The sequence below is a fragment of the Neodiprion virginianus genome, chromosome 6 (assembly GCF_021901495.1).
Source record: "Neodiprion virginianus isolate iyNeoVirg1 chromosome 6, iyNeoVirg1.1, whole genome shotgun sequence".
Lineage (NCBI taxonomy): Eukaryota > Metazoa > Arthropoda > Insecta > Hymenoptera > Diprionidae > Neodiprion > Neodiprion virginianus.
In genome coordinates this window covers 7,732,837-7,759,632 of record NC_060882.1, presented here as the reverse complement: position 1 = coordinate 7,759,632, position 26,796 = coordinate 7,732,837, and the positions used below count along the sequence as shown (strand labels likewise).

General features: G+C 40.9%; 1 protein-coding gene across 5 annotated transcripts in view; it reads right to left on the bottom strand.

The window, feature by feature from the left end:
- Positions 1 to 26,796, bottom strand: part of LOC124307620 (uncharacterized) — a 142,219-nt gene that overhangs the window by 97,246 nt on the left and 18,177 nt on the right. For all 5 annotated transcript variants that reach the window (XM_046769501.1, XM_046769503.1, XM_046769505.1 and 2 more), the window contains exon 3: positions 10,312 to 10,360. In XM_046769501.1, the coding sequence (XP_046625457.1) occupies positions 10,312 to 10,360 (49 nt within the window). The remainder of the gene's footprint in view (positions 1 to 10,311; positions 10,361 to 26,796) is intronic.

Below are 26,796 nucleotides of genomic sequence, written 5' to 3'. Positions count from 1 at the left end.
CCAGCCGTGAGGGTGGAGAGGGATGAAGAAACGACTCGTATAATTCTCACCCCGAATCTTCGCAGATCGTACGATCGACTTTCTTCCACAGTCTTACAATAATTCCCTGAACGAAACAGCTCGTCGATTCGTCCCTCGCGACTCAACCGCCACTAATAACGACGACAACTTGTCTACACATACATATTCGTCCCCTTTCGCCGAGTTACCTCTCAGCTTTCACCTCCTCATTCGTAGTTCCTGACGCGTAGGTCGCCCTGGAAGTCTGCCCGAAGAGCAGTTGCCTAACCTCTTTGAGGTTAGCGACCCTCTGTTTGCGCCAACAACTCTCTTGTCGGGTCGGGTGTACAGGTTTGGATGAAGGGAGGGATACGAGGCCTAGGTTTGCAAGAAATTAGTCAGCTAACGATACCTGAGGCGAATCTGATATATCCCGAAACTTCCCGCAATCCAAGGTAACTCGAGAGTGCGGTATTAGCTGTACGAGAGAGACTCGGAAAACGCGGTTTTCGCTTCCTAACTGCAGTCGCTTATTCTTCCGTTGGACTCCGTCCTCAGGGATGCATTTTTCACAGGCTGCATGCAGTCATCCCTTAGTTTACTCTCACCGTCGATTATTACTGTCTAACAATTTACCGGAGTGTGTGTGAGGCGTATCTGTTTCCCTGAATGTATACTCGGTAAGTCGAGCTCAAGACGCAGAGCACTCTTGTTCGGTGAAGCCCGTTAGTGCAATATTCCCGGACCGTATTTATACCGCCGAGCTTGGATGAAAATGAAGCTCCTTTTCCCGACCCCAAAACTGCGCGTGTATCTTTTCCCCCAGTGGTTTCGAGTTTGCCGGAGCTGAATGCACCGGCCAAAGACGAACGTTCGAGTATTAGAACACTGTAATACCGAATCCGAGAAGACCGATAATAACTATTAATATGTGAGGATATATACATCCTCGGTTAGATATTGCTTGCGGTCCATTGATGCACGGCGAAGACGTGAGATTACTTCTTCCAATCCCTGGAAATTCTCATCCTTTTCAATTCAGAACCCCGTCCCGTACATGATAGCAGTTCCACGGAAAACATTACGAAGGGTGAATCGATGGCGTGAATGATATCGTTTTTTAAGCATTATGTTACACAGCTCGTGCACGGTGCCACTAAAGACAGTCGAAGAAATTATATGAATTTTACTTGAGTTTACCTGACCGGATTATAATTCATTCGGTACTAGAACACAAACTGACGCTGCCAAATCCAAATTGATGATTGTTTAAAAATACGTTTATGACCTATTTAATAGTAATGGAACCGAGCGCATGGATAAAAATTCTTCCTAGAATTCCGTACGTTTTTACGGGGGGAAGCTTTATTCTTTCTTTTCCATACCGTCATAAAATTCCCCAACTTTTTCCCGACTTCCCTGATCATTTTTCGAATTCCCTGCTTCTTCCCTGGCTTCCGGGTTTCTCATAACCGGTGTCGCGCAGACGATCCAGCTTCTCGCGACTTCTTTGAGCTTCGGCACTAGGTCTAATTGACTTCGAGATCCTCGCCGATCTCGAGAAAGAACAAGCCCCTTTACCAGCTGCATTTTGTCCCTTGTTCTCCGCCGAGTATAATTAATCAACTTCCCTTTCGTCGTCGCGACGCCCTTATGCTACAACTGTCACAACCTGGATGAAAGAGCGAGAATATAATGCGAGAAAGCTCCGTACTAATCTCATTGCCATAATATCCCAGTCGTCGTATAAATAGGCGAAGATAGGAAGGAGAAAAGGGGGAATAATAATGACAGCATTAATATCTACTCAGGGGTTGAAAGATACTCTCCGGGGTGAAGTTAATAAGAAATATCGATGTGTGAGTGTAGGAATGGGAAACTCTGATATAGATTTATGTTGATTTCACGTCGTTGCATTCGGATGTTGAAAAATTACAACTGCGAGATATTATCTCTGGTCAAGTCGTGTCGGGTGTAGCCATTCATATTGATAAAAGGTGAAACCCGATGAATTCAAGAATACAATTTACATATTCCGTCGTTTCGCAATAACTATCGCGTATTTGATGATAAAAACGATGATAATTCGATAAAGACTTTTGTTTTTCACTACAACAAGAACTGCGGAGTGGCAAGGGAAGCAGAAATTTAATCTGTAGTGTGATATATACATATTTAAGGTAGATTCCAGCGATATTATTTTTCCACTTTACTTATTGAGTCTTTGGCTCCGAAAACGATGCGGCGTATCAATAAATTTCCCATTATTTCTCTCCGCGTTGCCATAGATTCATATACATGTATACCTGTGATTCATACATACGCATATATATATATATATATATATTTATAGGCGCCTAAGGTCGTCGAGGACTTATTGTGCCACAAAATTGGCAATTTACAATGCACGAGAAATTTTACGGTAAGTAATCATTTCTCTCCATTATTTCCCTGACTCTGTCTTTCTCTCTACGATCTCGCTGGCTCATTCACCCTTTTCCTTTTCATTTCACCTCCGGATATAGGCGAGCGGGTATAATATACGCAATTCGAGTAAAACTTGTTACCCGTATAACGTAACCTAACCCAAGGATGATATACCTATAGGTATATAACGAAGGGATATTTAGCCGAGCCTGTATGATTTATCGAAGAACATTACCCTACGGCCTCGGTTGGAGAGTTATTTTCGTTGATGACAAATCGATTTTCGATTAAGAATGGTGATTAAATCTAAATAAATCTCTTCTCTCTTTCACTACGAGCCAGGTGGACTATCTGTAATAAACCGACTTTCTACGTGCCGACGAAAAATCCCCGTTCTTCCCTATCCTCGAGTCTATTCTTTTCACTCCGGTTCTTCGTCCAAGAGAAACACAGCGGAAATTTTCAACTAGGAAATCAAGGCTCAAGCTCGAAACTTTTTCCGCGAAAGAGAAAGAAGCGCACGATACTGAAAGTTGAAGTAATTCCAGGTAGCGAACCTCGACAAGTAATTTAATATTAATGTTCCTCCAGGTTCTTAAGAGTTTTCTGAGTCGGGAAGAGAGAGAAAGAGACGAGAGAGGGAAAGATCTTACCGAAAGTTTTGTTACCAATGATACTTTTCTCCCTTTTCACTCGTCGTTCGTAGCGTCGCGTTTTTCGCTTTACTTATTCGTTTCCATTCCTTACCTCGTATGCTTTTCTTTTTCTTCTTATTCATCAATCCGAATAAACGCGATGTCACAGAAAATAATGCGAATTTGTATTATATTATATAATCAATTGAACCGCCTTCCACTTTCCTCTTCATCTATTCGGAAATAACAAGAATGAGAGGTAATGTTTTACCCCTAACCGTGCGATTGTCATTCATTCGTGGCAATGACCGTAAGAAACGAGACGTCGTTCCAAAAGGAAGATAAAAAGACACTACAATACACGCTCCGAGTGTTTTGAAAACTCAATCGGTAACTCATAACACGATTGCACGAGTCGACGGATGTTTTCGTTGGGACTTTCTAGCGGATTTCCTAAAACGTTTCTCGAAGAACCTAAAATGGGTTACCACTCTCGTAAAGTTCCGGAGCCTGGGACGACGACGAGGGCTTCTTTTTCTTCTTTTTCTTCTCCTTCTTCTCTTACGCTACGTTTACATTGAAAGAAAGGTGCAGATGGTAAGGGAGAAGAGAGACTCGAAGGGAAACCCTACCGGCATCGCCTTGTATAAACACATTAGCCGCACGCAACACACATCGAAGAGAGAGGCGACAAGGAGGAGAACGGATCAGGAGAAGCCGCGGGACTCGCGAACGAAATGGCAAGACCAATTTTTTGCGCACCTCATCTTCGGGCGGTCGTCGCCATCCCACCACTGCCACCAACGCCCCCGGATATCTTAAAGTATCTTTTATGCCTCCTTTTCGGCTGTTTCCATTTTTCACGCCCCCTCTACCGCACCCTTGAGTCAACGAGGCGCCGCGTTATAGCTGAGATATTTTCCAAATCGTGCCGCACAAACACCAAGACGGAAGGGTGTCCGGGAATATCTGTCGAAACTTCACGAAGCCTTTCGGTGAGGAATTTGAAAGTTCCTTCAAGATGGAACGAAATCGAGCCGCGGGATCAACCGGGCAGCAAAAAGAAGCCAAGTACACGCCAACCGGGACTCTGGTATCGATTACTCGGGTGAGGGATGAGGGAAAAGACCGAGAATAAAAGGGAAGATCTTTCAGCTCGAGGCCGGTGAAAATCCTGCATTCAGCCGGCAGTTTGCACCCGGTATACATATTCGCACTCCTCGGGAGTTTATACGTTCCCGTATAATCCACATGTTATTCGCGGATGTACGTAGGTACAAACAAAGCGGGATTACCGAAGTAAGCTCTCCTGCAGTCGCCACATACGCCCGGTGAAATTTCCGCAGCTTGTTGATCAGGGCAAAATCCCCGCTGAACGCCTGCAAGCCGTTATTTCCTGGCAAACAAAATCAGCATCTGAATCAACGCCTCGTTTTCGACCATTCTTCTCTTTCTCGTTTGCATAGCATTTTTCCACGAACTACGCTCGACCCTTTAAAGGTTTTTAAAGGTTATTCTATGCAAAATCGTGGTCCACGATTCAGAATTTTTTTTATTCCGATTCTTCTGTAACTCACTTTGAATTGTTCCCACAAACGAAATTCTCCCCCAAATATTACAAAGTCAAAATACCGATTGATGGCTACTCATATACTTTAAGAATATTCTTTGCATAGAGCAATTTTCCATATCAAATGGACTGTCGTTATATCCTGTTTGAATTTTGTTGAAATACACGTGCACACGTCAATTCGTATTCATCCGGTTTTATGAATAACATCGTCGAACGGCAAAACTTCGAGCTGAACAGCGCTGAACATTTTACAGTACGGTACAAACATCGATGAAAGTGTAACGAAATTTGTTTTTCTTCCGTTTTTTTTTCCGTAGAAATATTACGATAAACTGAATTGGCTTGGACTGATGTAGCTGGACGGCAAAACGTCTGGCTACAAGTAACATCCACGGTTTTAAAAGTTGAAGGGTAAGCTAGTTATTTACGCGCGGTGCTCTGCTCTGGCAAGCCGTTTGAAAAGTTTCGGTGGTAATCCAGGTGGATTCGGTGAATATCCCAAGTCGTGTATGTATAAGGTAGGTATACGCGAGGGGGATGAAACGTGAGGAGAGAGCGACACGATCGCCGTGACCCCGTGGGTCGTTTTCAGTTTTCCGGTACCGAGACCCTTTCGCGTTTTACGAATCTCGCTATCCCTCGTCCTGATATCCAAAGTTTTCGAGAGCCGAAAAGATGCTTTTACTTTTTTACTACCGCAACGACGGTCGGCTCGGCCGCGTCATCTGAATAATGAAACTTTTGATGATCGAGGATAAACCGTCAGACACCGTCGTCAAGGTCTTATTTCTGACGATGGAGCTGGAAAGGGCTCGATCCACGGTCCCACGGTTTCGCCTCGAGAACATCGCCGATAAGATGGTGGAGTCCTTTGATCATGTCCTTCTGGGAAACTCTATTCCTGATCCGTCTCCCAGACCGGGGGATAAGAAGAATAAATCAGATAAAACGGACGCGAAATATTCAAAGGTTAGACTTTGAGCACGGGGACTGGAACCGGACAGGTCACAGGATAAAAGAGCCTTGCCGAGATCCTGGCTCAATTTTCACGGATCAAATTCGTATAGGGCAATCGCAAAACAGTACTCGAAGGTTTTTGGAAAACAAAAGTTCTCAATAACAGTCTAACGTGTACTTCGAGCGAGATGCTGTAAATCGGAATAACGAACATCGACGACCCACGAACTAGATGAATAGCACGAAGCGGGATGACGGTGTATTAAAACCGAGTCACGGCGTCTCAAAATGAGCTAGACAAAAAAACAAGTAGAATGGGGGTTAAAAATACGGAGCAGAACGATTGGGTGAGCTAAAATCAACGTGTTGAGTCAGGCGCGACACAACGTGGCTAACCGAGCGGAACGAATATCCGGTTGTCCTCGCGCAGAGTCCCTGCAGCAAAAGCATAGCATAGCATAGCACATACTGGCTACCATCATCGTCCTCGTCGTGGAATAGAGGCAATTTAGAGCTCACCTGTAAGTCACGAAGTTAGCTGCTGCAGTCGGGAGGTCGAGAAGCGTCTGCTAGAGCGGAGCTACAGGTACCCTACTACGCAGCAGGCAAGTCTGGATCGAGGATGGATATACAGTGGATTTGGTTAGAGAGCAATTTGCAGTATTTACGGGAATGCAGCGGCAGGATAAGGAGGAAGAGGAGGGTTTCTCCTCATTGCCGTTGCAAGTGGTAACCTAATTCCGTAGGAGAAAATCGAGCCGCCATTCATCGACTGACTTTTCGATCAGGTGTCGCTGGGACTTTACCCCTCCCGGTATAATAATAAACCAAGACCGGGCTGTGTGCCGATCGGATGAATTTCCATGATCGGTACACAGGGTCCCGGCTGCTTCTTACAACGTAAATATTGGATCGCGTGTTCGGGAAACAAACCCCTTCTTCTCTAATCGCCGGCAACTCTCTCTCTCTCTAATGTAGGTGTACCTCCAGCCCCGCACCTAGTATAATAAATATTTAGACACAGTTCACTAAGCCCGGTTTCCATCTCAGCTCCGAATATCGTTAGAAGCTCTACGACGTCAGACGCTCGCTACCGATATTATTTCGTGGATGTCCAAACGTGCGGGATGGTCTCCGGGGTTTGAATGGATATAGAAGTTACACGATCGAGAGACGAGATCTAGTTCGAATGTATTATTGTAGAAATCCAAGCGCAGCGTGCGTGACTCGGTAGGGTAATTTGGATGCGGCATAGAACGCGCGGTTTCAGGTTCTTGCGTTCTGGTGCTTCCGGGTGTTATTGAGTCAGAGATAAGAAACGATCGAGGCGTGCCTTCATCGTGGAAGATAAAGTTTATTCTTTTTTTCAGCCTCGGAGCGAAAGCTTTCCGAGCTTTCCGTGCTATCCAAAAACACGGGGATCCTACCGACCGCAGAGTCCTCTTTTCACTTTAGAGAAACCCAGCGCGATTTCTTCCCTCGCGGCGTTTACCCAAAAACAAATTTCTCTCCACCGTTTCTCTTTCACTGAGTCAAACACACACACACACACACACACGCGCGCGCATCGACGTGGGTAAATACTGGGCGGTTTAGAGGAGGCGTCGGGTATAAGAGACGGAGGGCTACCACCCTGATGAAGTTATTGGTTACGCAGAGCTCCAGAGGGTGCAATCTCATCGTTGAAACGGAGAAAAATGGGCACGTGGTTACTCTTCGCCACGTGTTACTTCCGCTCGATGGGCTCGACATAAGAGTTTCCTTGGCTCTGCTCCGAACTACTCGCCCCGAAAACCGCGGTAGGTATCCACGTATACCTACAAAAGGTCCACGTGTATGTATGCCTGGAGCTTAACCCAAACAATATATAATATCTGGGCACAGATTGGACTAAAAAAGAGAAACTTCCGACCCTCGCCCTTTCATCTTTCAATTTTCTTCCCCTTTCTCCGCGAGTTGGTTTTTTCCTGTCCCTTGGACCGTTTGTGTCGAAGCCGGTAAACATCTTTGGGTGTATAACCTGGAGTGCAGCGCCGCTTGAATAGCGATGAATGAATCCTTCAAGAACTCCGAAGCGAATTTGCCGCGTGATTTTTTTATTAATGGTATAAAAGTGAATATTTACCATTTACAGAAAGGATCGTCGGCCAGCTGCGGCGAGTTCAAAGGTTCGAAACTAGAGCGATCCTTTTTTAACCGAAGGGCAAATTCCGGATATATGTGTGTACCTTTAATTTCGCCGTTGGTTATCCGGGGGCGGTTATACAGCGAGGGGGTTGAAAAATTGACGAAGATTCATCGTTTCGTTACCCACAAAACGCAAACTAGACAAGTATATTTAACCAACTAACGGCCTTTCAAAGCTCTGCCCTGGGCGGTTATTACATCCGCTTTGTTATCTCGGATTGCAGGATCCCTTCATCCTCGAAATGAATAAATTTTTGGCAACTTCAATAAGATCAAAGAGCCGCAGGTGCTCACCGCGCGTACTTTATGACATAAATAAAAATAAACAATGAAAAACTCAACTCTCGCGAGATCGTATTTCGACATAAAACCTGCACAAAAGATTTGACAATAACCATTGTACAGTAGGTATCGCGTGATAGCTTTTATTTTTAAACACAGGATGCCGGTCAGCGCCACGTCGACAATTTTGGGGAAATGTTGAGTGTTGAAAAATTCGTGACAAAAATTTCCGCACAGGAAACACCGGCCGCGGATTTACGTTCCGTTACAATAATTCAAACTTCTCTCGATACCGCGCGGATATTTGCGGCAAGCATAGATCGTACAACCTACATAACGAATATTACGACCGGATGCTCGCTTGCGTGTAAGGTAAACGCGTACAAAAAAAAAAAAAATAGTGAAAAATATCCCCGATAGAACATTGTCGAGGCTGCGCGATCCCTGCAGTTTCGGTACGTATAAAAATTTATTTCCACATTCAGTACGGTATACATATTTTTCTCCGCAACGAAAGTGTGTCCCTTTCCTTTTCCTGGCCTCGTTCCGTACCCAAGGATCAAAAAAACCTCGTGTACTCAGCCTCTGAATATACATCGGTTTACAAGTCAGAATTTTCCTCGGCTTTGCCAAAATTGGCCAATAACAGCTGCGATTGAACCCGTTTTTTCTTTTCTTTTTTCTTTTTTTCTTTCTTCTATACCGGAACTCTCATCCGATTGAAAATATCTTCACCGTGGTAGAAATCACTCCAAGTTTCATTGTATCGCGAAGTATTATTATAATTTTCTATATCCGAATTGCTTTGTCCCCCGTTAATTAGGCCTTGAGTAACCTGCACCGCAGTAATAAGGCAGGTACTTGAAAGAAAGAGAGAAGTAGAGAAGTGAGAGTGAGTTTTGGCAAATTTGATTTTAACGAAGGACTTGAGTCAACTTTTTTCATTCGCCACAGTGCTCGCTAATTCGCGATCTCCTCCATATTCCGGGTGAATTTATTACGGAAACCCCGATGCCGTAAAACTTCCCTTACGATTGTATCGAAATCTGTCATCGTGCATTCGTTATTCTCTCTCTCTAAAGAAAAAAGAAAGAAAACCGATCCTTTGTTCCGACGTGAAGAATAAAATGTAAATGGAGACAAATAGATTAAAATGATTTTCAGAAAGGCTGAATTGAGACATTTTCTTCGTATCACAAAACTTTTCTCGTCGCTCCGAAGAACTCGACACTCGTTTGGGAAAATATAATTACAACCACGTGACGGAGTTCTCCGACCGTTTCACCAATTTATATTTATAAAAGTCGACTCACTATCAGCAGTCCCCTTAATTACATTCTCCTTGAGATGCTCAACGCGAGTGTTACACGCGTAAGGTATACACCTATCTACACACGTACCGTTCGTCTGTATTCGGTAATGAAGTATCAATATTTTACAAAGGTACATTTTTTCCCGGCAATATAACCAGAGAAAGAATTAACGTCACGTGGAACCTGGACTCATTAAGCAGCCGACGCGGCGGCGGATTATACAATTTATCTTTTTTCCTTCCCCATTTTCCTCGGTTATCTTTTCTTTCTTTTCCTTTTTCAACCGCTTAACGTCGACCTTGAGAGGACCTTGTCGCAAATTCACATCGCCGAGGTCGATTACTGCACATCGTCTCTCCCATATCATAATCGTCTTCATTACTGTTATTGCGAGTGTTATTATCGACGTTATTATCATTATTGTTATTATTATTACTATGACCGCCACTACTTGTCAGAAAGAAATGTGACGGTACTCGTTATTCCGCCAACCCTCCCACCTTCCCTCTCTCTTCTCTCTCCAAGCTAAAGCACGCGTGACGTTTAAAAGCTCGCTTAACGGTATGACGGACCTTAACCTTAACGAACAATTTTTAAGGGGTAAATGGGGTGGAAAAACCTCCCTCCCAAGTAAAAAAAAATGAAATACGAGAATCCGCCTGCGGGTGGTTTTTTGATTATATGCGTGGTTGTTGTTGTTTTTCTCTTTCTTTTTCTTTTTTTCTACTATATACGAACATTGCAAAATATCCTGCGGGCTATTGCCGTTTTCGATTATAAAAAGCTGGATTTGACAAACGAGTAAATGAAAAGAGAAAAAATGGAATACATGAAACAGGATTGAAGCTCATCAACACCGCACGAGTCTCTTAGTTCAATTTGAATGACGTGTGAAATAGACGGCTAATCGCATCAACGAGCAATGAAAAATATTCACCTTTTTGTTGTCCATGTCGGGCGTTGAACTCGTCACCGGCTGGTCCAGCCTGAAACAGAAATGACAATCGCGCGTCAATTAATTTTTCTTTCAATTTCCATAAGCCACTTGTTGTATAAAAATAAAAAAAATAAAAAATTAAAAAAAAAAAAAAAAAGAAGTAGCGTAATTATTCTCGAGGAATCGTATTTCAGGATTGAAAATGGCCTGATTAGAACGGATGTGTGAGAAAACATACGAACAAGTCCGAAGTCTGAGAGGCGAGCTTTGTACCCAGCTTTCAAGTTGTCAGCAACAAAACAACGCGGCAGGGGGTTAATAAGTTTGTATTATATGTGTGCGGGAAGTTTGCAGACTGAACTGCAGAAGGCAGCACAACCGCGCCCAACCCCTTTCGTGTAATTAACAACCCTGTTGTTGAGTTCGAACTATTATAAGTAAGACCACCAGACGAAGGGGAAAGTCGGGCGGTTGTCTCGATCATTCTTTGTCTTCATTAAAGTCTCGTGGGTTATATGTATACAAACCAGAAACGGAGGGTAGATTAGCCGTCGTATTATAGGATATAAATTGATAACGCAGTCACGAGAGGGAAATTTTAGGGAAACTGTCACACGAAAGAACTAGATTTTTCTTTCTTTATTACCGATAAAAACATACTTGGTATTACCGTAGAAGTAATTCGGCCGTCGGTTTTCGCTTCCTTTACCACACAGAAACGAAACGCGGGTCCTTTCATCGGAATTTTATTTTAATAAGGAAATGCAAAATGCATAATTATATTGTGGCAAGTATACGCGAATCGAATTTTCATGCAGCAGTGCAGCATCGTTACGAATTGCGATTAATCCCACGAATACTTTCTCGACAATTTGTTCTTTCTTTTTCTTCTTACCTCTCTGTCACTTCTTCATTATATTTTTCCTTGTGATTTTCACAGAGTTTACAAGTCTAAAGCACAGAAGCTACGATACGCGATGCCTTAATAAGCTTTTATAGTCCTCGCTATCCCGTTATCGTCTCAAATTTCTCGTTTAAAACAAGCGAGCCGATATTGTGGAACTACAAACGCTTTGAGTCAACCTTAAAGGTTGGGTAGGTAAAACCTAAAGCTTCTTAACTTGAGTTTCCTTGCAAGGAATTAATAGACCGACGCCGCGACGCGACGGAAGTTAGTAAGAAAATAAGTCACTATTCAGATGGTTAATAAAAAACAAAAACCGCAAAGACGGTAACAACAGCAGCAGAATGTTCACTGGGGGACAAATCATGACATCATATTTAGCTCTGCGTTATTGTAGGAAATGAGCGGATAAATTTCAAAGGGATTTCCACAACTACGGAATAGTTGGACAAGGTGTACGCGGGAGGCAGAAAAACGACGTCGAACGCCGCGACGCTTATTGTTCGCAAGGTCTTTGATCCCGCTCATTTTTTCTTTCCTTCGCAGCAATTTCTTCTTTCCTTTTTTTCTCTTCTCCTGCTTTCGTTCGATTTCTATTTTTTTTTTTTTTTTCTATTTCTATTTGTCCTCGCAGCTCCTCCTCCTCCTCCTCCTCCTCGAGAAAATCAATTATTGGTTCGGCGGTTGTAGGTGTATACACCGGGTTATAGCTACACGATGACTCGTAACCGATGACCTGAAAATTTATTCGGTAAAGCTGTTGTACTTGACCCGAAATTTTCCCGTTCGAGATTAAAGCGAATTATTCAACTTTTCTTAAACTTTCAACGTTAGAAAAATTTTCTTCAGCTACCCCGGAAAGATTAGCACATAAATTCTCGAGCCCACGTCACATTGTATACACGTATGCGAATATGTATATATATATATGTACATGTATATTATACATACTACAGTGTATCCACGCATGACGTCGTTTCGTTATATTTCATTTTATTCTTTCCCGTCTCACCGACGCGTCGCGACTCCTCCCACCCTCCAGCGGCATATTGTAAAACCTTTCACATTCACCCCGGCCACCGTGAGGTATAAATTCGATAAAATCGGCACAGAAAAATGACTGAACGTCGTTCGGATCTGCGGAAAAAATTTCATACCCCGCGTATCCTATATTCGATTATATTGTTGCGTATATTATTTTTTACAAGAACGATACATAATACGGGCAATTTTAAAACGGATGTATGTTCTCACGAGTTATTCTTTTTTAATATACATCTAATTTCTTAAATTTGTTTGTTTATATTTTCGATTCATAATTGGAAATTATGAAATCCCACCGTGCAAGAGACAGGTAAAATCGGGATCTTGAAAATTCAAAGATATGAAATATTAATACAAGGAATCTGGAATCTTGGCAAGTGAAAAATGACTTCCAATACATAATTTGAAGACAGAAGCCGCTGAAAAAAGGAAATTATAAAATAGCATAATCGAAACAACTGCAAACTACCTACATTTATACGAATGGAATATTAAATTGAGTTTTGAAACGGAAAAAGAAGTCTAAATTTTTAACATAGTAACGCATATACGATACAGGCAATTAATTACTCGGACAATTAGTGACTGTGAATTGAATCGCGAAACGTTAATTCGTACACGTATACAGGTATAGTACACGTATATCTTTTTTCCACACTTGAGTAGCTCGCACACGCTGTGTCTAGAGCAATTTTCGAGTTGTCTCATTGTCTCGTCGATCATGGAATCGTGCACAGAGTGTATTTGCACGAACTTCACGTAGAGAAGTGCTGCCCGCATCCCGCGAAAAGAATTTAAAGAAAAAAAAACTAAATAAATGATAGAATAGAAGAGGATAAAACGCAAACATGTTGGGGTAAAAGTAGAAAAAGAGAAGAAAAAAAGAAACGACCCTCTCTGGTAATTAATGCCGGCTTGCTCTTTGTTTCTAGCATTTTACCGTTCTGCTTCGTCGTCCACGATGCAACGGTGAAACTCCTCTTATCCCTTGATAGGCGAACGAGTACGCGTGCATATTTTCCTGAATTCTACGGTGTGGTGTACCTAGGCGTATTGTAGGTATAGAGGGCAGACTCCTACGTGGTGTATCAAGGACTGGGAAATCCAGGTTTGAAAAGAGAATTTGGGACGCGGCAGTGAAACGGCACGTTCAAGTCGGAGATTTTATTTCCTACGTTGATAAAGAAGAGAAATAAAAATGAAAAATAAAAATAAGACGAAGGGGTTTTCGCTAAATTTAGTTTGGTTTGTATTCCATCCAGCAGCAGCGGCAGCAGCGACGAGACACGCCGTCGTTGTACGTCGCTTTTAGTGCGATAAATTGAACTGAAAAGCTTATTCATGTACTTATACACATTTATATGTATATTTATATATAATATGTGTATAAAGCGTGTTAGCCGGGGAATGAAATAAATTAAAGCAGTGAGTTTTCAATCTCGCGTTGCGAAAAATTTCCTTTTACAGACTCTCCGGTGGAAAAAGTTTCCCAACGTAGAAAATGTTCGTTTTCACCCGCGGCAGTGAAATATTTTAGTATGCGTGAACAGTGCGGGATTCAGCAGGATTATATATCCTTGAAAGAAAATATTTAGTGAGATGTTAACGATGCTTTTTAAAAAAAAATGTACCTACAACAATTTCGTTCGATAATATAAATCTTGCAATTTAACACGTGCGTAAGACAATATCGCGATTTTAATTGGCACTTAACACAAAGAGTGAAACCTCCGCATAACTAAAACAACACTACCGAAGTCTGAGTGTATATTACACGAGAGGATACAACATCGTGCCACGGTACAATTTCCCCGATGTATTACAATCGTACAGAACAAAGTTAATTGATACATATCGTGGTAAATAAATGATGAAAGTCCGTTTGAAAATTATTTGACCAGTGTCGGTAGCGTTTTACGTGTCGAATAATTCCGGGAATAATTCACGGGACTACGTGAAACATTTTTTCGAGTGTACGAATCAGCGTGAAGAGAGATACCAAGCGCCACATTATCAGCAAGCTTTGATCATTCGTCTTTAACACAAGTAGGTTTTTTTTTTATTCTCAACCTCCTCTTCCGTATAATATGTACCTTATAAATCTCGAGTACCTGCCAGGTTTCACCGAAAAGAAGTAATAAATAAAAAGAAGTAAAAAAAAAAGCCGGAATATTTCTCCCACCTGTAAGAACGGTGAAAAATCCCTCCCGAGTATTTCGAATCTGTTTTTCGGCAGACTTTCCCGTATTTTAAATCGAGACTAATCGCCGCACGGCGAATATTCACCCTGGTCAAGAGCCATGCATTTACCCGAAGGAAATGCCGTGACAGGGTTGGAAAATTTCTGGAAGGGAAAACATATCCACCCTGAGTTGGCGGGATTTTATTTTTAACGATCGTCAGCCGGGAGCAGAAGAGCCCCACATAAGTAATGAATAAGAGTCAGGGGTCAGTTTCAACGGCGATTTGATCCCCCCACCCCGATTTCAAGAAGTGAATTTCCGAGGCTTTTCGTCCGGGAACGCCAACCCTCGAACCCCGATGCATTATTAATACAAGGGCAGGATCTGACTGTCTGAGCCTTATAGAGTGGAAGAAGCGTGAATATTACCTCCTATTCGCGTTTCGCACGAACGGCTAAAACGCTGCGTTTCCGCTTCCAACATTATTATGCGATGCGACGAATCGATCGAAACGAATTCGCGTGGATGATTTTCTTCGTATTGTATAACGAAACAGTGTGGCGAATAACGATTTTCTTTGTTTTTAGACGTTGTGATCGTCGATTTTGGAAAACAGCTTTACAGGTATTTGTCTGGTGAAAGATCAATACCGTTTATTAATACCGTTGCGAAATAATCATTTATTTACGATCAGGATTATATCTGTGGAATTATTCTGTATACCAAAGTACGAACATCTATTTGACAATACAAATATAGAAAATACTGGAATTACCTGTACAAACAAATGTTTAAATATCCATGATTCGTTGCGAATTGATTGAAAAGTGTTGAAAATCTCGTTGACTCGTTCGATTTCATTCTATGATTGCTTTCTTTATTCAAATAAAATTAATTGAAACACATTTTTATCTTGTCACGTTGAAATCGTTTGTAAGTATTTAATTTTACAACATTGCATCGATAATGACTACGACGACCAAATGGCTGTATTGATTTTACTACTAAAAGAGCAAAAAGAAAATTTGTTTTAGTGACTTTGTAGAAATTGGGATTCCCGACTGTAAATAAAATGAGACATCGTACAGTAAAGTCGAATAAATCCGCTAGATCATCAACAATTTAAAAATATTCTACATAGATTTTTTTAGCTTACGAATATATTAATTCGATAAATACTAAATTAACGAATATCTCATAATAAATTTAACGAAGAGTATCGATTTCCGACCAACCAGCCTCCTCAACAATCCTCGACTGATTGTGAACTGATTTACAGAATAGAAACTGATCCGAAGCATTTTTTCATCCTTCAGCCGAGTACAGGCGAAAGAAATCAACGGACCCGTCGACTATCCGCAATTTATGACAGAAAGATATTTCCGCTTTTCCAATTCATTAACCGCGTGTCGTCTTTCCCCTCGGACATTTATCGATTATTCTAGTAGTTGGCTGCCATATCGGGTTGGCTATTTGACTGCGACCGTCCGGTTGGAGATGTGCAATCAACTTGTGAACCCGGAAAGTCAGTTGAATCAATAATTAACGAATAGAATCGGTAGGAGTTTCATTTCCCCCTTAAATTCATTCTTTTCAGTCAGAAATTTTATAAATTTGGCGACTGCCCGTGACCCTTTCATAAAAACGAACTTAATCTCCCAACAATTTTGCCGAACTGTGTGGAAATGAAACAACAGAGGACATAATCGATTAGTAAAGTATCGTTGATACTCCACTCCTACAGCTCCGTTTTCACTTATCCACTTATTCATTGATTTACTATACGAATATCGCGATATCGCACACATGATTCAAGTATCCGTAGTGAAAAATGCATCGAATTACCTGCATGCACAAGAGGTTGGAACAGCGAAAGAATCGATAGAATACCGTCCTGCCTCGATTTCAATCCCATAACTTTATTCCTCGTCTCCTACGACCGGTTGTATACGACAAGCCTATTATGTCCGCGTTCCTCAAACGATTTGCGACCGAGTTCAAGACCGCAAGTTCGTTTTCCTCCGTTTGATCATAGACATCGAGATATAACCAAATTTCATCTAGGAAATACGTTGCTGCAGCGACTATCGCGAGTCCATCGTACTCTCCATCCGTCTTCTGTAACGTCCCTCAAGACATTCTCTACAAATGATATGAAATAAAAAAAAAAAAAAGATAAAAAAAAAACGCGATACAACATGACGTGATAGGTTTCTAAAGTCTTCAACAATCGAACATTCTTCGCAACAATGTCGAACACACGGTGTCATCGATTCTCTTCGATACGATCTCAACCTGCATTACTAATTTCGTTCTTTAAACCCGTATAGCTTTCTTGCTTCATTAATTTTTTCCGCTACACGTACGTTCTCGAATCTAAAATTTATCATATAATAGGATTCGAATCGAGCGAGTTGTTGTGAGTTTCTTCAGACGGTTACGATGTTACATTATGTAACAAGATAATAAGCGACGTTTTTTGCCTGGGTTAGTCTGAATACTATAACATTACCAAAAGTTTATAAATAATCGAGACAAATGTAGTTCAAAATGGAAACGAAAGATTGAAAACAGGAAAATTGAAAAATCGAATTAGTAAATGCGGGAAAAAAGTGCTACTTTTTTCTCCACCGAAGAGGGGGCAAAAAGTAAGGAGGGAATAATACGCCGATTTCGTCCCGCTTTTCGGGTCAATAAAGTGAACATTATACAATTGAGTCGGGAATAAATGCGTGTGTAAAAAACGAACGTAGAGGCTGACGCGTAAAGTACGCGTACCTGTTATAATTGAGTAATGCAAGCGTATCCGCAAGTTCCAGCATATTTCCGGTCCCTTCCGCTCGACTTCCCTTCTTCCGCCGTTTCTCGCCTCTGCCACGCGTTCGTGCCGAAAACAGGAATCGCAAGACCGTACAATCTACAACCGTGCGGAAGGACGAACAGGAGGTGCGGTACATTTTAGTAAGCCGACACACGGCAAAATTTTACCGAACCAGATGCAGACGTTGCGCGAAGGGTTTTTATTTTTTGTTTCGATTATTCTTTTATCCCGAGGCTGAGGACTGATGGTAATAAAACTACGCCTCACATGCGATATATGCACAATAAACTGAGGCGCGAAGACGAACCGGTGTCTGATTACTCTCGATTTATTTCAACAATTGGATTGTCACGTTTGTTACTACCCGTCACGCTACTCGTTTCGCCTCTAACTATTCAACCTTTGGCTTAGATAACGAATTCCTCGTTACATGATAAATTCGAGCGAAGCATCGACAATCTGCACGGTAAAAAGTTGTGCGGTCGAATCTCATTGATCGAAATTTACAGCTGAAACTACGATTGACCCGAATATAGCAACGAATTTGGTGTAAAAACTCGCAGTTGTCGAAACTCCGGAATGAGTTGAAGTTTGAATAAACTTGAAAGCTTTCGATGATTGAAATGCCTGTGTATTTTAATCGTTCAAAGTTTTCTCTCTTTGGAATTTCGGGCCATTTGGTAAGTTCTCTAATTTTTCGATCGATCAATTTCTGTACACTAATTCTTCGCGTTCTTTAAAAGTACAATCTCATTATCGATATTCCGGAACTTTTTACAAATACTTGACCATTTTCAATCCGTGTAATGAATGATCGGATGACTGAACTCTTTAATCGGATTAGAATTTTCTGCTTCGCAGTGAAATCCACTGTAATTCAACGGGGATTTCGGAGAAATCGATTGAAAGATAAAATCAACGGTGCTTAAAAAATTCGCACATTTCCTTTTCAATTCAACTCTGAACGAACGAACAACCGGAAGCACACAAACCTAGACACAAACGTTCCGTACATCTGTGATAATTGATGCAAAAATTTTATGCAATTATGCAGCAGCGTATTATATCCGAATATTCAGTTTGCATGAAAAAAAATGCAGATTTCGCACCACTATTGAGCGTGGAATTTCACGGTAAATTAAACAGGAATATTTTATGTGTGTGTATTATATTAAATATATTATCACGGATGATTGATTTCAACGGCGTGGAATTTACCGATTTTATTTAATGCATGTGGTAGAAACAAGGCATCGACGATGATACGTACGTACATCGAGAACCGGATGAAAAGCTCGAGTTGAGTGAATACCTCGTACGTATAAACTTGACAAAACATCGAAATTTGCACAACGGAGGAAACCAATACATTGCCGTTCGAATGTATTTTTAGCCCATCCTCTCCGCTCTCCTTTCTCCTCACTCCACCAACCGCCTCTTTCTCATCCCCGACCCGCGAAGCCGGAGCTGGTTGAACATCACCTCGGGCACGAGGTTCTAGCTGTTGGTGCTAAGATAACAAGTCGAGAGATAGGATAACACGCGTTAGGTCGGAATTATGGTAACATCGTCGTGACATTAGGGGGTCAGGTATATTTTATCGTTTTAATTATATACCGCGGCAGCAGCAGAGGCTGCGCGATTTTTGTTTATAGTTTATAGTTTACATCGCTTTTGCGCGAAAAATTCTATCCGAAATTTGTTAATGAAGTAGATACTCGAACGAGTGTAGAATACTGAGATAGTGGCTGGATTTCCGAACTTTGTATCTCCACAAGCGATTATTCGATTTGGTTGGGATTTAGTTTGATCAAAAGTATTCAGATAGAGCATCGTTTGCGAAGTTTTTCATTGCTATGAATTAATTAATAAAACGCATTGCGAATGGTAATAAGATCAAATATTTCACTGCCTGCAGGATGCCGCAGAAGGCGGCTAAAACCGATCTGCTTCAATTTTGGAAACAGTATTTTTGAATAGTCTTGATAGGAATGGTCGACGTTGTCATCAACAACAATGCTTCCTAACAATTACTTCTAAGTTAAAAAATAACGCAAATGACAGTTCTGTCTATTAATTACACTTGAATCAGAAAGATCTCAATCGAAATGAATGATTTCTTGCCGTGAGATGAATTCCGAAAAAAATTCACCCTCTCTTTCAGCCCTCTTTTCTACTTATATAAAAACACCCTTTGAAGCTTCGAATTTCATTGTCTGTCGGGCAGGTGGAACTTTTCGAGTCGCATTTCGAAGCGCAGTCACACAATAGGTTTCTAATCAGAACTCGGAACCCGGCAGCAAGCAACTAATCAGAATTGCACTAGACGTCAGTATCACGTGCGGCATGCATGCGACGCACGCATTGCGGCATGGTAATAACATCAGCAACAAGGGCGAGGTTGAAGTTGCGAATATGAAAAGTTCCGAAAGCGCCTAATTGCCTAATTGCGAGTTATTTGGTAGCGAAACTTCAAGTAAGGAAATCAAACTTTGAAGTAACGACAAAGTTTCGAATGGTCGGAACCCCGACGACGGCTCAAAGTTCCGAAATTAAAGTTACGATAGAGCAAATTTCTAAAAAGTAAACTTACGACAGAGCAAAATTCCTAAAAATAAAATTCCGATAGAGTAAAATTCCAAAAATTAAAATATACTCACACATCGTAGTTTACTCAACGAGTGGGTATAAAAAAATCAATAAAACCGAGAATCAAAATGACCAGGATTCCAAACGTAAAAATATCGAAAATCCAAAACAAAGAAAGGTCAAAGTGGTGAAATTTCACCAAGATAGAAATTCACAGAATTGAAAATCTTGGATCATTCGGAATTTTGATGTTTCAGATTTTCAAATTTTCTCACTTTCGGATCTTTGACTTGTCGGAGTTATGCCCTTCCGGAACTTTGTACTTTCGGAAATTTGAACGACGGGTTTCGGACCATTCTAAACGTTGATATTTCGTCAAAGTTTGATTTCTTTACTTCAAGTTTCGCCACCAAATATTCGGAATTTCGACTACGCCCCCAGGAACATGCGTGCTATGTACTGACATTGAAACAAGCTTTGATAGACCAATTTCAATGAAAGAAGCTGCACGATGCCGCCCATTATTATACGACATGGCGTATACTCGAAGGCACAAAAGGGTAAAGAAGAAAAAAAAGGAACTTGTTGAGAGGGCTTTACACACATCTCATATACAAGCGGGAAGGATCTCGAAGATTTATAACGTTGTGTGTGTGCGTCTTTTTGTAACGTAAATTATTTTTCATAACGCACGCTTTTATCGCTCACCGCGTTTTATACAACTGCACACCTGTAATTATACGCGAACTCTTAAGGATTACTTGTAATCGGGTTTAACTTGGGATCTCTGAGAAGTACTGATAAGCATCTCTGAAAATAATTATAAACCCAGAACAGAAAATTTGATATTCGCGAATTTTACAGACAAAAATACCGATTTTATTCAAACATTTTATTAAGCATTTGCTTGGTGATAAAACCGTTAAACTATAATATTCGTTTGTTCGATTCTAATGAATTTGAAGCTTGTTTCACGACAGATCAGAAGTTCTCAAGTTTTTCCGTTATCAGAAAAAGTATCACACGAACGTTGTTAAGTATTGATTCAGTACAATCTGTAAAGAAGTCAAATCACAAAATAAACATGCATTGAATGATCAGGACTGGACAAACGATGCAACTTGTAAGTTTAAAAAACTGAACCCGAAATAAAAAGGGCGTTCCCATGACAAAAGTCGACTAAACCAATCTCAATTTCACGTTTCAAGCTCTATTTCCGTGATATATCGCTTGTTTGAATAATTGAATAATATAAATAACATGTAATACATTATCAAGACGACTGGAAAAATCTACGAAGGCATAAATAATTCTACTCTCCGTTCCAAGCTGGAATGTCACGTTGACGTTGTCGACGAAGAAGCAAAGGGAAGAGAAGCCAAGTGAAAATAAGAAAGAAACACGACCGTGGTTGCGGTTATCGACAGAAAAGGGATTTGGTCCGGTGTCAAAAGTGTAGAAAAAGCATCGTCTCCGCGGCACGATTAACGAATTTTTCACATCAGCACGACGTTCGAAGGTTTGCTTTTTAATCAACCCACGACGTTGAATTGGTTCGAATTTGAACCGTCGACAAAAAAAAAAAAAAGAAATGGAATAAATATTTTTTACACCAAGTATAGTTATATTATTTCATTTTTCCGCGACGTTGGATCCTTAATTAACACAGTGAAATGCATGTGCGGTAGGCGGTACGAAAAGCGAATTCGTGCAAGCGATTCTTTCCAACGGATTCACTCGACACGCTTTCATTCGATGCGCAAAGATCACTTTCCGAACGAGGCATCACCGCATCAGAGAGTGCGTTTCGCTCTCGACGCACAAATTTCCAATCCTCTACAGCCAACCGTCCAGCCAATGAAACAACGAACCAACCCTCGGCTCCGAACCTGCATCACTAAACTGCTCGTTTGTTTGACAAACAATCGGATCGAGCCGTGAATTATTTCAAGTGCCTCACTTTGCGAAGAGTCATTCGACAGAGAAGGGGAAAGAGAGGTAAAGAGAGAGAGAGAGAGAGAGAGAGGGAGAGGGAGGCTGATCCCCCTGCAACGATCAGAGTATAATAATTCGCGACCACAAGGAAAGAGGATCGCATTTTCCAGACGTGCGAAAAATAATTTATATTCCTTGGGGCTTCAATTTCCAACACGGAGCGATAGGGAGAAGAAATATTCAAAAAGATCATGCTTGAAATGAATAGCTCGCGTTTGCCACAAGCCGATGTAATGTAATCGCACAAAAATTGTAATGAATCGAGCGACAAAAAAGTGAAAAATTAACAAATAATGAACGAAAAAAAAACAAAAAAAAAACGGAATGACAGCAGAGAAATAGAAGCGATGTAAGGGGGAAAAAAACAAAGCAAACGACGTTCGTCCTGCGATTTCGCTTCTTCAATTATTCACCCTGCGAACCGTTTCCTCCGGCTCTCTAAATATGTATAAACATATATTTACACACACACATATTGTTCGGCACGTAATGACGTGGGCACAGAGGCCGAACATCGCAGTCATCGTCGAGTCGCGATCATCGAGTGAAGAACCCGAGGAGAGAAGACACGTAAATTAAATGCGTCGTTTTCCACCGATCGTATATGATTCTGATAACAAATGAACGATGACAGGTGAGCAAACCTTTTCCGCCTACAAGTTCTCCCCCCACCCCCACCGCCACAACCAACAAAAACCCACGCGCTTGTATGATGAAAATAATTAATTATAAGATTCGATTTCCCCGTCGTCGTTTTATTATAGTGGCTGACGATATATATATACGTATACTGTTTTGAAGGATGGGTTTTGCCTCTCTGCTCTGCTCGGCTCTGCCTGCCAGCCTGCATTATTCCAATCGATCGATAACACGTAATTATCTCGAGGCAATTGCCGCTTCATTTTCGACTATATTTTCCACAACAACAATGCACACTTTTATGAAGCTGAAGTTAGCCGACAGAGTCAGCGGTCAAACGTGTGTTTTTTGGAAATGGAAAACAAAATTTTGAATTTCAGACTTCGATAATTTATTCGAATGAACATTATAGAACGTGTGACTGCTAATTCTGGCTTCTAGATTCAGCCTTGTCATCTAAGTTTGTTATCTAAGAGTCAAGAAAATAAAAGTTTTATTATTATCAATTGAAGAGAAACAATGAAATATTTTCTATCATCGTTTAATAAAAAGTACTATGTAGGTATATATATGGAAAAAAAAACAAAAAGACTATACAATGTGAGTATTGACCAAACTGTTAAGATTTTGGAAAAATTTACTACCGCATGAACGAAAACAAGTAAAATATTTACATCCGAAAAGCTGTAGTAAGAAAGAACATTTTTTTTTTTTCAAACATGCTTATAAGAAAGGGTAAAAGAGGTTTGAATACTTCAACGATCTTCTTACCAGTCGAAAAAGTTCCACAGGCAGGTAAACATCTTGATTAAAAACTTGACGATCACGGATATAAATCTTGGAGTGTGTAATAACAGGAGAAAGAAAAACACGTGAAAATAAAAGTTAACTTTTCACCGTTTCATTTTCACATCACAAATGGTATGATTAACACAGGTTATAACTGAGTTTATTATACGTCGGTATGTTTTATACGGCGTATATAAATGTGTATAACATTACTTTATGCATATTTATGATAAGGCAATATTTTCCCTTTTCCCCTCCTTCGTTCCCCGAGAGCTGCAACAACAGCAGCAGCAGCAGCAGCAGCAGCATAGCAGCCCTCTCTTTATGCATGAAAATTACGATCATGTGTCACATTTTCCGACACTTTTCACCAGGTGTGGTTAACGGGTTTATGGAAATTTTTTCGCACATTTTTCATTTCCTCTTCGATGTTTCGTTTGTTTTGTTTTTTTTTTTTTTTTTTTCTATCCCTTCCCGACTCTTTCCGACCCTCGCTCTCTCTCTCTCTCTCTCTCTTTTCGTGTAATTTTTCGATTATTATTTTAATTTTCTCGTATTTCTTTTAGTTCCCGTTTCTTACCCAATGAGCGAGAAATTCCTGAATATCGGACCAAATTCACAAAAATTAACATTCACTGCCGGTACAGTTCAACACGTTTTTAATAACGCACGTGCGCTCGTTCGAAATAAAAATAATAAGAAAAAAAGAAAAAGAAAATAATCATTTAAAAAAAAACCGTGTTTCACCACAAATGGCAAAAATAATATGTTTGATTTTCAATCGTTAAACCTCGTTTCAATTACCATATCCGTGCAATTACAATTATCTCGCACGCAAAGTATCGTCCCGCACAATTGTCTCGTTATATCGTACGCTAATTCTTTCCATTTATACTTCGCTTAATTCGGTTGATATGAAATTTGCCCGCAATCTGCGCTTCGTCGCCCGCCCGCCCGACTTGCGGGCAGGTGTATTAATCTCATTCCCCGTAAATATTTCACCACCTTGCTTTCGCGAAACAAGCAATTCCACTCTTCATAATATCTCCCCGTTTCCCTCCCTCCCCTCCACCCCCTTCCCGGCAACTCACAGTCCCCGTCTCACAACCGCCACGTTCATCAATATTTTAAATCCCACATCCCCGATTCATCTCGCACAGCTGCACGAGAATTCCCGATTTGTCACGATAATCATCGGAGCTTTCGGGTAAATTAATTCGCTACCGTAACTAAAAGCTGGAAACGATGCAGCCGGTATGAAAAGTGAGGATTGAAAAAAAAACAGCTTTTTTTTACTTGCAAATCAAAACAAAATAAAATCAACGATCAGGAAATATCGTCGAAAGTAATACGTCGAATCACCGATCCGATTTTTTCATATTGAACTGCACTTTAGCGCACAAGATGCACTTGTACGGGTATACTTGTACGATAGAACGGGGTGACATTACCGGAGTTCGAGCCGCGCTTTCTTTCGACGAAAATGGGGAAAAATAAGACGAACAAAAATAGCAGATGTCACCCGGGTAACCGGAAGCGCGAAATGAGCGTGCGGCGATGCCGTTCGGAGGCGAAAGATGCGTGGGGTTGCTTCCCCGGCTCGCGGCGAGGAAACGACTGCCGGTGGTTCGGGGTGCCGACGCCGACGCCGACGTCGACCCACCCCCGGGTAAACCACGACGCAGACCGCGCACGCCGCTCTTCCCGACCGCGACTCTGTTCGCCCTCTTCCCCTGCTCCTCTCCTCTCCTCTCCTCTCCTCTCGACCATCCTGCACCTCCCCTACAGGCAACGTTTTATGCATATCGTACCAGTTCGACGTTATATCGTCCAGTGCATGCCGTGCAGCGTTTACTTTCACGTCAGCCTTTGTCTTTGTCTTTCTCTCTCTCTCCCTCTCTCCTTCTTCGCCCGTTGTATTGACTCGATATTCACCGAGATGCAGGCGTAGAATGCCCCTCGCTGTTAACGGTTAATTGAACAACGTTCGACTAAAGTTTCACCTACAGGTCATTTTCATTTTTCGATATTGTTCTTCGTTACATTATGCACTGTGGACAATTTCACACTCGAACGATATTTCTTTTCCGAACTCATTATTACGATCCTTTCGAAGTATAACAGGTGTGTAAAAGGGTTTTTAGGATCGATTCTTTTGTTGTTTTTTTTTCAATATACGCCGCGCTTCATCTAGCGACTCTTTACCATTCGCGAATAACGCGTAAATAAAACATACATATATTTCAAGTTTCTTACTTACAAGATTATTTCAAAATGACAGGTTACACTTACATGTAATACTCATGTATCAAAATGAAGCCAATTCAATTGACATGTACGTATATTTCATCAAATCTGATATACAGTCACGTGCATATGCAACTTTAAATTATCTTCCAGAATGTACAAAACGATTTCCAACCAATACTTTATTAAGCCTTGATTCTACCCCAAATCAGTGAAAACTGATTTTTTTTTTCTATTTTGCTTTATTTTTTTTGTACATATACAATCCAAGTAAGTAAAGCTAATTGAATTGCCGCAAAATTGATACTTGATCTGAAAAACTTGCAAGCCCGGAGGAAGAATAATGCGGGTTACTTTACCCCAAGAGACGCGTGTCCCGGCAGGAAGCTCGTGCTTTTTTTCACTCGAGTCTCCTCCCGCTTTTTTTTTTTTTTTTTTTTTACCACCTCTTTCACTCTCTCGGTCGGCTCTCTTCTCTCGTTAGGAAAAAGAAAATTGTGAATTTTTCTACCCTTGCACGGATACGGAATCGAACCCGCGGAGTGAAGAGAAATATGCCGTATATTATACGAGCAGCTCTTGTCACACAGTTTGTCGAGCCTAAGTATATTTTTCCAAATGTTTTGTGACGAGGGCAAGTTTGAATAATACTCGTAAATCAGGACTCTCCCTACCTTTTTAAAGTTATTCTGATATCTGCAGGGGAATAAAGACTTTCGCCCACGTACAAATATATATATACACACGTATGTATGTGACACAAGGAGTTTAAAAAAATGGTATTCTCGTCGAAAGAATGTCAACTTTTTTTCTTCCAGGGAATGGCGAAATTGAATTTTTGAACAAGCGGTGGAAAAATTTTTTCCTCCTTCAGCGATGGCTCGATAGACTGAATTGAAAACGTGGACCGAGGTATGTGTGTAAATATATATACTTACGTGTTCCATAACATTTTTTTCAACTCCTTGTGTCACATTTTTAAACACTGATATATCCATAGCCGCTCGTAGAATGAAAAAAAAAAAAAAAAACGGTACTGCCGGCACATTTTAATTCATCTTAGTTTGCCAAATTCTTCTTTGACAATTAACTTAAATGACAATATCACTTTGAAACGTTGTTTATTATAACTTGAAGCTGAAAATCAAAAGTTATACCAATAATATCGTCTCGCGGTATTTTCTACCGGTTAAAATAGTAAATTCAAAAACATTCAAACGCCTACGCATCGCGTGGAAGGAAAAGAGAAAATAAAATTTGTTTTATGAAAAATG